General features: G+C 40.9%; 1 protein-coding gene across 1 annotated transcript in view; it reads left to right on the top strand.

Annotated features, from left to right (window-relative positions):
* map4k5 (mitogen-activated protein kinase kinase kinase kinase 5) overlaps nt 1-13,597 on the top strand; it is a 203,058-nt gene that overhangs the window by 67,128 nt on the left and 122,333 nt on the right. The window contains exon 3 of the mRNA XM_068039086.1: nt 9,495-9,585. Coding sequence (XP_067895187.1) covers nt 9,495-9,585 — 91 coding nt within the window. The remainder of the gene's footprint in view (nt 1-9,494; nt 9,586-13,597) is intronic.

Raw genomic sequence — 13,597 nt, 5'->3', positions numbered from 1 at the left:
TTGTAATATTATAGCCATTACGGAAATGTGGTTGAGGATGGGCAGGACTGGCAGCTCAATGTTCCGGGGTACCGATGCTTCCGGCGTGACAGAGGTGCAGGTAAGAGAGGAGGGGGAGTTGCACTCTTGATTAGGGAGGACATAATGGCAGTACTTAGAGAGGATATCCAGGGGGAAACGTCCAGCGAGGCCATGTGGGTAGAACTTAGAAATAAGAAGGGTGATCACTTTGATGGGATTATACTATAGGCCCCCCAATAGTCAGAGGGAATTGGAGGAGCATATGTGTAGGGATATCACAGATAGGTGTAGGAATTATAGGATTGTAATAGGTGATTTTACCTTCCTTAATATTGACTGGGACTGCTTTAGTGCTACGGGATCAGATGGGGAAGAATTTAAGTGTGTCCAGGATAGTTTTCTGAAGCAGTATATGGATGGCCCTACTAGAGAAGGGGCTACACTCGACCTCCTCTTAGGAAATGAGGCTGGGCAGGTGGTTAATGTCAGTGGGGGAGCACTTTGGGACCAGTGACCATAACTCTATTAGCTTCAAGATAGTTATTGAAAAGGATAGGACTGGTCCTCAGGTTGAAGTCCAAAATTGGGGGAAGGCTGATTTCGATGGCATGAGACAGGAACTCTCAAAAGTTGAATGGGAGAGGCTACTTACAGGTAAAGGGACATCTGGCAAGTGGGAGGCTTTTAAAAGTGAGATCGGAAGAGTTCAGGGCCGACATGTTCCTGTTAGATGGAAGGGCAAGGCTGGCAAGTTTCGGGAACCTTGGTTGACGAGGGATATTGAGGGTCTGGTCAGGACAAAGAAGGAGGCCTATGTCAGGTATAGGCAGCTGGGATCAAGCGAGTCCCTCGAGGAGTATAGGGGATGTAGGAGTACACTTAAAGACATTAGGAGGGTGAAAAGGGGCCTGAGATTTCTATGGCAGATAAGATAAAGGAGAATCCTAAAAGATTCGATAAGTATATTAAGAGTAAACGGGTAGCTAGGGAGAGAGTACGTCCCCTTAAAGATCAGTGTGGTAATCTATGTGTGAAGCCACGGGAAATGGGCGCAGTCTTAAATGAATACTTCTCGTCTGTATTTACCGTGGAGAAGGTCATGGAAGCTAGTGAGTTCAAGGGAGGGAGCGATATCCTGGAGCATATCAACATTACAAAGGAGGAGGTGTTGGAGGTTTTGAGGTGGATAAATCCCCAGGGCCTGACCAGGTGTATCCTAGGATGCTGTGGGAAGCAAGGGAGGAGATTGCTGGGTCTCTGGCAGAGATTTTTGTATCATTGTTAGCCACAGGTGAGTTACTGGAAGACTGGAGGGTAGCAAATGTTGTGCCTTTATTTAAGAAGGGCAGCAGGGATAAGCCAGGGAATTACAGGCCGGTGAGCCTTACATCAATGGTGGGAAAGTTATTGGAAGGGATTATGAGAGAGAGGATTTATATGCATTTGGAAAGGCAAGGTCTGATTAGGGATAGTCAGCATGGCTTTGTGCGTGGGAAATCATGTCTCATGAATTTGATGGAGTTTTTTGAGGAGGTGACCGAGAGGATTGCCGAGGGCAGGACGATGGATATTGTCTACGTGGACTTTAGCAAGGCCTTTGACAAGGTCCCGCATGGTAGGCTGGTCCAGAAGGTTCGAACACATGGGATCCAGGGTGAGCTAGCCAATTGGATACAAAATTGGCTTGGTGATAGGAGGCAGAGGGTGGTAGTGGAGGGTTGTATTTCAGATTGGTGGTGACCAGTGGTGTGCCGCAGGGATCGATGCTGGGCCCTCTGTTGTTTGTCATATATATTAATGACTTGGATGTGAATGTAGGGGCATGATTAGTAAGTTTGCAGATGACACCAAAATTGGTATAGTGGACAGTGAAGAAGGTTGTCTGTCTAAGGTTACAACAGGATATAGAGAAAGTGGGCAAGGGATTGGCAAATGGAATTTAATGCAGACAAGTGCAAAGTGATGCATTTTGGGAAGTTAAACCAGGGCAGGACATATACAGTGAATGGCAGGGCCTTGGGGAGTGTTGTATTCTGTATGACCACCGTACAATCCTTGAGAAAATGAAGTCCCATCTTCACACTGAGGATACCCTCCATGGTGTTGTGCGGCGCAACCACTGTGCTAAATGGGATAGATTCAGAAAAGATCTGGCATCTCAAAACAGGGCATCCATGAGGAGTTGTGGACCATCAGCAGCAGCAGAATTGTATTCAGCCACAATCTGTAACCTCGTGATCTGGCATAACCCTCACTTCAATGTATGAACATGGAGCAGGAGTAGGCCACTCGGCTCCTTGAGCCTGCTCTGCTATTCAACAAGATCATAACTGATCTGATTGTTACCTCAACTGCACATTCCTGCCTTCCCCCGATTACCTTTCACCCCCTTGCTTATCAAGAATCTATACCTCTGCCTTAAAAATATTCAAAGACTTTGCTTCTACTGCCTTTTGGGGAAGCGAGTTTCAAAGACTCACGACCTTCTACCATTACCATCAAGCCAAGCAATCAACCCTGGTACAGTAAAGAGTACAGGAGAGCATACCTAAAAATGAGTTGTCAACCTGGTGAAGGTACAACACAGGTCTACTTCATGCAAAACAGGGGAAGCAGTACGCAACAGATGAAGCTAAGTGATCCTACAACCAACTGATCAGATCAAAGCTGTGCAGTTGTGCCACATCCAGTCGTGAATGGTGGAGGACAATTGAACAACTATCTGGCAAAGACATGATGGACCAAGTAGCTTCGTTCTGTTCCGTAAACTTTCTATTATTCTAACTAACCAGAGAAGGAGGCTCCGCAAATATCTCCATCCTCAATGATGGAGGAGCCCAGCACATCAGTGCAAAAGTCAAGGCAGAAGCATTTGTGACCATCTTCAGCTAGAATTGCGGAGTGGATGATCCATCTCGGCCTCCACCTGAGGTCCCCAGCATCGCAGATGTCAGTCTTCAGCGAATCCGATTCAGTTCATGTAATAGCAAGAAATGGCTGAAGGCACTGGATGCTGCAAACATCCCAGCTGCAGTACTGAAGTCTTGTGCTGCAGAACTTGCCATGCCCCTAGGCAAGCTGTTCCAGTACAGCTATGTAATTGGGATTTACCTGACTATGTGGAAAATTACCCAGGTATGTCCTGCGCACAAAAAGCGGGACAAATCCAATTTGGCCAATATTGGATCAACCGATTGGTCATCAGCAATGTGATGGAAGGTGTCAAAGACAGTGTTATCAAGCACCACTTAAACAGCAACAACCTGATCACTGCTCAGTTTGGGTTCTGCCAGGGCCATTCGGCTCCAGATCTCATTACAGCCTTTGTCCAAACATGGACAAAAGAGCTGAACGTGAGGTGAGAGTGATTGATTGCCCCTGATATCAAGGCAGCATTTGACCAAGTATGGCAGCAAGGAGCCCTAGGAAAATTGAAGTTGATGGGAATTGTGGGGCGAAACTTTGCACTGGTTGGAGTCAAATCCTAGCAGAAAGGATGATGGTTGTGGTTGTTGGAGGCCAATCATCTCAGTCCCAGGACATTGCTGCAGGAGTTCCTCAGAGTAGTGTCCTAAGTCCGGCCATCTTCAGCTGATTCATCAGTTATCTTCCTTCCATCGTAAGGTCAGAAGTGAGGATGTTTGATGTTCAGTCCCATTTGCAACTCCTGAGACACTGAAGCAGGCCGTGTCCATATACAGCAAAACCAGGCCAACATTCAGACTTGGGCTAATATGTAGTGCCACACAAATGCGAGGAAATGTCGATCTCCAGCAGAGAGAATCTACCCATTACCTTCCATTACCATCACTGAATCCCCTACTATTAACATCCTGGGGAGGTTACCATTACCAGAACCTGAACTGGAACAGCCACATAAATATTGTGGCTACAAGAACCGGTCAGAGGCTGGGAATTCTGTGACTAGTAACCCATCTCCTGACTCCCCAAAGTCTGTCCATCTACAAGGCACAAGACAGGAGTGTAATGAAATACTGTTCACTTGCCTGGATGAGTGTGGCTCCAACAACTCGGGAAGCTCGACACCATCCAGGATATAGCAGCCCACTTGATCGGCACCCCATCCGCCACCTTAAACGTTCACTCCCTCTACCACCGATGCACAGTGGCAGCAGTGTGTACCATATACAAGATGTGTACAATATACATGGTGCACTGCAGCAACACAGCACCTTCTGAACCTGTGACCACCTCCATCTAGCAGGACAAGGGCAGCAGATGAGTGGGAATTCCAACACCTGCAAGTTCCCCTCCAAGTCCCACACAGCATCCTAACTTGGAAATATATCGCCGTTCCTTCACTGTCGCTGGATCAAAATCCTGGAACTCCCTCCCAAACAGCACTGTGGGTGTACCTGCACCAGATGGACTGCAGCAGTTCAAGAAGGTAGCTCAACACTACCTTCTCGAGGGCAATTTGGGATGGGTAACAAATGTTCAGACTCCTGACTTGTGCCTTGTAGATTTTGTCAGGCTTTGGGGAGTCAGGAGGTGAGTTACTTACCACAGTATTCCTAGTCTCTGACCTGCTGTTGCTGCTGCAGTATTTATATGGCTGATCCAGTTAAGTTTCTGGCCAATGGTAACCACCCAGGGTGTTGACGATGGGAGATTCAGCGACGGTAATGCTGTTGAATGTCAAAGGGAGATGGTTAGATTCTCTCTGGATATGATCAATGTCTGGCAGTTGTGTGGCATGAATGTTACTTACCACTTGTCAGCCCAAGCCTGAATGTTGTCCAGGTCTTGCTGCATGTGGGCACAGATTGCTTCAGTATCTGAGGAGTTGTGAATGGTACTGAAAACTGTGCAAACATCAAAAACATCCCCACTTCTGACCTTATGATGGAGGGAAGGTCATCGATGGAGCAGCTGAAGATGTTTGGGCCTAGGACACTACCTTGACTAACTTCTGCAGCAATGTCCTGAGGTTGAGATGATTAGCATCCAACCACCCCAACCTCCTGTGGGGGAGTCCAGAACAAGAGATGTAATCTTAAAGGCAATTCAGTGGTGATGTCAGATGGCACTTCTCCACATGAAGGGTAGTGAAACTCTGGAACTCCTTAAAAAGCTGTTGCAGCCAGGTCAATTGAAAATTTCAAAACCTGACATTGATTTTTTTAAAAAAATTAACCTAGGATGTTCAGTGGTGCTGAACCTCTGCAGGTAGATGGAGTTAGGATACAGAGCAGCCATAATCTAATTAAATGGCAGAAAGGGCTTGAAGGGCTGAACGGCCTACTTCTGTTCCTATTTTCCTACATTATTTAGTCTCTTGAGAATCCTGAGAACAGCAATCTTATCACCTCTCAACTTCTCTTTTCCAGTGAGGATAATCCTCACGCTAATCATCTCAACCTCAGGATATCGCTCCATTGCCTTGTGTGTGTATCTTCACTATCGGTGACTTGTACTATGTTGTACCCGGTGCTGCCTTTGTCATGCCTTTCTGTACTTTTCATTGGATCAGAGTTGATGTCTTTGCTTGATAGTAATGGTCTGAGGGATGTACTGGATCTTATGACAGTTTGTGATGGTATACAATTCTGCTCCTGATGGCCCACAATGCCTCGTCGATGCCAAGTTTTGGGCTGCTAGCAGTGTCTCTAGTCTGTCCTAAGTATGGAGGTGGTTCATTGCTAAATTATGAAATTGTCCCTTTTGAATATTGTATCAGAAAATAAAAATTGCAGAAGTTTTCATAATTGTGAAATATATATACTGTCTTGATATTGCAGCTATTCAATTTTGTAAATAGCTGACAGGTTTTGTATGCTAGTGTTTGGAAGACTTTCTCAGGAATTTTTGCACCAACGCCAGAAAAATGCAATGTAGAATTTTCCATGGGATCTACAATTTGTACTTATTTGAGATATTTCTGATTTCTATAACTGGAAAAGTAATGGCAGACCTTTCTTTTGCAACTTTAGTGTTTAAGTGGAGTGTCTCATGTGTCCACTTGAATTTTAGACTTTCTGTTGCAGAAATTTATAATTTTGAAGGGAAGGTCCCTCTGAATTATGTGCGCACTATTGAAGCCACAGTCAAAATTTGATTTCATCAGTTTACAGTGAAATAGTGATCTTAACATGCAATGCTCATTGAATTTGTTGCATCATCCTTCGCTATCACCACATCGATGTACCTGTAAAACCAGTTTAGCATTTTTTAAAATTTAGTGGCATGTTATTGAGGGCTGTGAATGTGTCATTTGTTAAATACCAGCCATTCAAGACCACAACTGCATAATCTATAGGATTAGTAGGCAAATTGTCTTTGGTAACCACAATTTCCTCATTCTGATCTGGTTTATGTTCTTTTGCAGTTATCTAAATAATAATGGAGACCATCTTCACCAATAATTCTCTTGCATCACCAGATTGAGCACGTCTTTGGTTTAGTGGTAGCATTCCCACATCTGAGTCATAAGGGTTCAAACTCTATTCCAGACGGGCCCGAAGTGATTAGGTTCTAAATTCTGGATTGACATTTAGCGGAATACTAGCGTCCTGTCCCTCTGTCTCCCGCCCTTATTGAACAAAATGTGAGAGCCCATAAACCACCCCCCCACCCCCACCCCTGCCATATAGGACCAACCACCCTATGAGCTGTTATAAAGATGGATACAGAAGTGGAAGAAGTATTTATGTCATTACTTGTCAAGCTGTTAATGAGCCTGCAGTTCTTTCTGATACACTATTCATTCCCTAAGGGAAAAGCGTGAAGATAGGAAAACGATGTCACTTGCGTACCAAGCTTCTTTAAAGGTTTACACCGTTTGTGTGAAGGAAATAGCTAAGAGTAGACTATGGGCAAATCCATCACTTATTAGACCAGCTTATTAAGTACAGTAGAGATTTATTTTGATCCTATTACTTTGTTAGGAATGCCATATGGTTTTCTGTGCTTATTATTCCTTGGAGCAGGTGTTAGGCTGACAACTTACGAAAGAGCTTAATACCAAATTTAATTTTAGAAATGAGACATGTAGAAGTTTTGCATTTTGCACTTGGCACAGTGGGTTTATTGGGATTCTATTATGGAGGAAACTAAAACAATGCATATTGAGTTGTAGTGTAATGAAGACTTTATAGCAAAAATGCTCCTGTAGTTTCACTTGGCAGTAGTTCACGTGGAAGTATTCTGCAAGCTGTTTCCTTAATTTCAGGACTCGACACTAACCTTAGGGTTACTTATCACAAATGACCCAAAGCGACTTTAAAAAGTCAAATTCAATATATATGTGCAATCATGGTAAATTTGTGTAGTAAGAACGATTGTAAAGCCTGTTTGCTCTTTTTTGGGGGTGTAAGAAAAGAGGATGGTCCCAAGTAGAAACCTTTGTGTTTTCTAATTCTTAAATTAACATGAATAATGCAGAGAAGACTGGCAAAGGAAGAATGAGAATAGAATGGCAGTTTAATGTTCTTTGGTAGAAGCGGAGATGATAGAGGTAATAGATGGGGTGAAAATTGATATCCAGCCTTTCCAGTACATCTTGCCTGTGCTTAGAGTGGACAAGTCATCTGGTCTGGATGGCTTGCATCCCAGGTTGCTAGAGGAAATGGGAGTGGAGATAGCAGAAGGGCTTGCCATAATAGTGCAGTCTTCCCTAGATATGGGCGAGGTGCCGAGGATTGGAGAGTCGCAAACTTGACACCCTTGTTCAAGGAAGGGTGTAAGGACATTCCTAGTAGCTATAGGCTAGTCAATTTAACATCAGTGGTGGGTAAGGTTTTAGGAACATAATTGGGGGGGAAAATCAGCAAGCGCTTTTAGAGGTTTGAGTTAATTAAGGAGAGCCAGCATGGATTTGTAAAAGGCAGGTTGTGCTTGGCTAATCTAATTGAATTTTTTGATGAAGTAACAGAGAAGGTTGTTGAAGGGAAAGCAATGAATGTTGTCTATATGGATTTTAAGAAAGCATTTGACCAAGTACCCCATAAAAGGCTGATTTACAAAATTGAGGCTCATAGTCAGTGTCAGCTTGGATAAAAAATTGGCTTAAGGACAGGAAATGGCAAGTAGTGGTAATTGTTATTCGGGCTGGAGGATGATGGACAGTGGTGTTTGCCAAGGTTCAGTGTGAGGACCACTGCTTTTTTTGATGTATATAAATGACTTGGATATTGGAATACAGAATAAAATTTTGAAATTTGCTGATACCAAACTTGGCGTGGCAGTGAGAATGACATTAATTGACTGCAACAGGACATAGGCTAGTAGAATGAGCAGATGGAATTTAATAGAGAAGTGTGAGGTGCTGCAGTTTGGCAGAGATAGGGGAGGCAATATAGACTTAATGGCACAGTTCTAAAGGGTATGCAGGGACAGAGGGACCTCTGGGTTCATGTGCATCGATCGCAACATTCCTAAATGCCTTAAATTATTGAAAATGCAGATTAACTGTATCGGAAGTAACAAAGGGTAGAGCAAGAAGCCCAGTATTGACTGTTCACCTTTATTTACTAGGGTATGCTCCCTTATTTGGTGGGTTGGTCCAGAGAATGCTCATCTATTTTTATTTCTCCTACATGTGGAGTGTGGGATCACTTATTTATTAAATACTCTGCCAGCATGGCAGAGTTCCAGAGATAGGGCAAAACGATTTTGTGTGTGAAAAGACTGAGAATGAAGACCATAAAGCCCAGTACTAATTCTGCATTAATTTTAGCAATTTTATCACTACTAAGGGAGCATGTACGATCATTATTTATTCTTAATTGTGGGCATGAGGAAATCAATTTTTTATGATGGAGAAATTATTTATTTACTAAACATTATTTTAAAGTCAAAATACTAATTGTAGATTAGTTATTTGAGGAGGAGGGCTGACCCTACATTCACAGTTTATAGTGAGCAGAATGAGGAAACTGGCTGGTGATTCAAGGCTTATATGAAAAATGGAGGGATAGTGACACCTGTGGGGTGGAAATATGTACAGCAAATGTTACACATTACTTCTTGATAAGTGCACAAAATGGCACAAACCTGTTTAAAAATTATTAGAATTGAAAATAGGTGTGGCAAATGTAGTTCCAATTTTTGATACATAGATGAACAGCAGCAACATATTCAATATTGTGCATGCAGAGATCTAAAACTTGCATTTATATAGCACCTTTTACAACCACTGGACGTCTCAAAGTGCTCTACAAGCAATGAAGTACTTTTGAAGTGTAGTCACTGTTGTAATGTAGGAAACGTAGCAGATGATTTGCATACAGTAAGCTTCCACAAACTGTAATGTGATAATGTCCAGATGAATGTCATTGGATGAGAATGGTGTGGTCAATCTTTTCAAAAACTGCAGGCAGGTTGAGAAAAAAAGAGGGATAGTTTACCAAATTCAGTCACAAGATGTCATTTGTGACCTTTGTATATACTTACATTAACTCAAATATATTCAGAGGTACTGTAACATATTAACATGCACTTTTTTTTTACAGGAGATGACTTTTCCATTATACAGCAAGAAATCTATATGGTAAAGGAGTGTAAGCATGCCAACATTGTGGCCTACTTTGGAAGCTACCTAAGGTGAAAATGGGAAATGTACATTTTTATATTTAGAAAAAAGTTACATTATATGTTTTACTTAACCAAATAAAGTTATTACAAGTTTTTAGTTCAGGGCTACTGATTATTGAAATCCACTTGCCAGTTAAATTCTTCAACGATGGAAAATTTTCATCCGCCATCAATATACCATTCCAAAAATAGTTTAATTCAACATACAGCACTCTCTTCAAATGAATACACTCCATCCAGCTGAGTTAATTTAAGAGCAATAACGCAGCTTCAGTCTTTGAAATGAAGTACCACTGTTTCTAAATTTCATGTACAGTGTTACCAGATCTTCAAGTATTTCTGTTTATGGGACCCAAGAAAAATATTGAGACAGATAAAGAAATTATATTCCTTTAATTATATATAATTAGAATTATATATTGTAATTATCAGATCCATTATGGTTAGTAGACCTTTAAATTGAGCATTTTTTTATTGGGGGAGTGGATTCTGTGGGATTCGTTTCAAATTGTTGCGTGGTACAGACTTCAGAGTTGTAAAATAAAAAAAAGAAAGGGAAATAAAATATGAATATCTCCAAAGTAGAACAGTGAAAAAGTAAAATTGTGAAGAACAAAGAAATAAAAATAGAAAAAGCAGTTAGCAAAAAAAAACCGAGAAAGAAAATAAACAGCAAAATTTAACAGAACTTTTGGATGAAAATATTTACTGTGGGTGCACATTAGAGAATATATCAAGTCTGAAAATCATTTACCTTTTCCTCCTACATTCATGCAAATATATATGAGGAAAGTATGGAAGGTTTGCAAGAGGTCTTTTCGTCTTTAGTTTTGAACATGAAAAATTTGTTAAAGTTCTAATGCAATCAAACAGTGTAAGTGTGGCTGGTAAAGCAAAGTTTGCCAAGTATTTGCACTTTGTTCTAATGTACCATTCCACTACCAATGGGGTTGGGCAAATTATTCCATTTTTAATGTATTCTTTTTCTCCTCTTGCTCCCTTTTTGTCACTCCCTTGTTTGAAAATCATCTTGCATGCATTCACTTTCTCCTCTTCTCAATCCGGCTAACATCAGAAACTCACTGTGGACCCAGTGTAACATACCCAGTCAATGCACCAATGCATCACTAAATTATTAGATCATGCATGTGATTAACCAGCAGTTTACTGCAAATAAATGAATATATGTTGACTGCTTAGCTCCTACATTTAATGGCCTTATTTTATGTAAACTGCCAGTCCCTAATGTGTACGCTGTCTATTGAGATGATTACTTTTTAATATTGGTATGTTATTTGCAATGTTTTTCTTTCTACTGACTTAATAGTGCTGATTCAGAAAAAAGGTTCAGTGATGCATAAGGTAGCATTGTGCAAAGTGACCAAAATACTTAAATACAGGTTATAAATTGTCCCTAGGTTTGAATTGCAACCCTACATTCAGGGAGTAAAGAACTTTGAACTTATTCATAAAGAGTTGAATAGCAAAATCATCAATGTAACCAATATATATATATATTTTTCCCCTGTTCTTCAATTGTCTGAATGGTTTATGTGAAGAATTTAGCAGTGGGAATGACCTCATTCTCTCGTGCTGTAGATTGATTCCGTGTTGTGCCTTGTACAGAATTTAATATATAAAATGGTCAGTAATTATAATGAAAAACAATCCTTGTTAATGCAACTGTGGTCTTTGAACATTTAATTAAATTGTGCTAGCGATAGCTGAAATGTTATGCAAATCTCAATCTCTGCTATCATATAGTGACAGACTTCACATTTTAAAATCTTATCCTTTTTATTTGTGTAATTGGTTTTTGAACTGTCTGCTGGATATTTGACCGTGGACAGATTTAACTTTGCTGCTCAATCATCAGACTGATTCCGCAATATCTTGTAATGTGTGTATTTCATTATAATTAGCTAAACAATGATTGTATTGTAAATGAGAATCTGCATTGTTCCATGGTTACAAACTTTATAAGAGCATCGTTATATTGGATTCATAATCAAAGCTAAAGGACCACAAATTTCTTTTGTTATTACTTAGAGTAAGACTTTATGATAGGAAGTCCTAGAGTTTATGAACAATAACCTCATCCATTTATGGTTAATTTTTCAATTACAACCTGTTATGACAATGTATTCTCAGAAATGGGTAAGATTTTTTTCAAGAACGAATTCAGGGAAGGAAATTTCCGTCACAGAATTTTTGAGTAGACCCCGAGAACCCATGTCTAAGTATGTCCGTCTCTCTGTAGGTGGGAAAATGGCATGTATCATAGGCAGTCACGAAAGTTATGTTTACAGCTGAAACATTTAAATATTTGGAGGCTATGTTACCATGGAAATTTTGATCTCGGAATGCCATTTTCTTTTTACTCAGCAGAGGAAAACACATGGAAACCCATGACCGTGCTTAAGAGTCTGCAAGCCAATCCATTGAGAAATGTACATAGGTAGAATTTCTGATTGCCCATTCTGGAGCGCTCACTCTCCTAGAAGAGAGTCATAAGAGCTCCATTGCATGTTTACTGGGAACTAACCAGCTAAGATGATTCAGGATTTCAGTAGAGAGCACTGATCAGCTTCTAGCTGCTTGTCATTTATGCTACATCCTCGCAATTGCAGAATTATATTTGAAATTGATTAAATATTTCTTCATTACTTTGGTCGTTAACTGTTATATGTTAGGCATGATGTGTACATACTTTTTACAAACTCCACCATGTGAAACAGAAATTAACCTTTTTCTACACTTTTAAATTATAAAGGTGAAATGGTTGTTCACAAACTGCAACTTTCATCTAGAAAATACTACTATACTGCATGCATTATATACAGTTTTCTGCAAGGTTTTTTTTTTGTAATTAAGTGCATTCTCCCCGAAAACCTAATTCAAGGTTACAGTAAGATGTTTATTTTCCTGGCTATGATTTTGTAAGTCTGCAAGAGCAAATCCTTTCTAAAATAAAAGGAAGGGAATGGTTCTTCCTTAGTTTTTTTTAGTTCAATTAATGGCACCCTTTCAAGATAAATATTTGCTGCATTTAATCCAGGTTTTGCCTGAGCTTGCTGCAGATTTTTAACATTTTGTAGTGTAATAGCGAAGTTGTTGGGGATAGGGGAGGAGAATGAGTCTCGGGAATTTTTTTTTCAGGCATCTAAATGGGCTCCCCCTGTGCTATAGAATTCAATGATTACATAGAAACATAGAATGTTTACAGCTTAGAAGGAGGCCACTTGGTCCATCGGATCTGCGCCAGCCAAAAAATGAGCAACCAGCCTAATGCCCACTTTCCAGCATTTAGTTTGTAGCCCTGCGGGTTATGGCACTTCAGGTGCACATCCAGGCACCTTTTTAAATGAGTTGAGGGTTTCTGCCTCTCCTACACTTTCAGGCAGTGAGTTACAGACCCCCACCTCCCTCTGGGTGAAATTAACTTTTCCTCATCTCCCCTCTAATCCTTCTACCAATCACTTTAAATCTATGCCCCCTAGTCAGTGACCTCTCTGCTAAGGTAAATAGGCTCTTCCCATTCACTCTATCCAGGCCCCTTACAATTTTGTACATCTCGATCAACTCTTTCCCCCAGCCTCTTCTGTTCAAAGGAGAACAACCCCAGTCTATCCAATCTTTCCTCATAGCTGCAATTTTCCAGTCCTGGCAACTTCCTCGTAAATCTCCTCTGTACTCTCTCTAGTGCAATTATATCCTTTCCGTAATGAGGTGACCAGAACTACACACTTCCCAAGTTGTGGCCTAACTAATGATCTAGTTCCATCATAACCTCCCTGCTCTTATATTTTATACTACAGCTAATAAAGGAAAGGATTCCACATGCCTTCTTAACTACCTCATCGACCTGTCCTGCTAACATCAGGGATCTATGGACATTCACTCCAAGGTCTCTCACTTCCTCTGCACCTCTCCATATTCTCCCATTAATTGTGTATTCCTTTGCCTTGTTTGACTTCCCCAAATGCATCACCTCACACTTCTCTGGGTTGAATTCCATTTG

Source organism: Heterodontus francisci, chromosome 9, assembly GCF_036365525.1.
Source record: "Heterodontus francisci isolate sHetFra1 chromosome 9, sHetFra1.hap1, whole genome shotgun sequence".
Classification (NCBI taxonomy): domain Eukaryota; kingdom Metazoa; phylum Chordata; class Chondrichthyes; order Heterodontiformes; family Heterodontidae; genus Heterodontus; species Heterodontus francisci.
The sequence above is the reverse complement of the archived record's forward strand: the minus strand, read 5'-3'. Positions and strand labels throughout refer to the sequence as shown.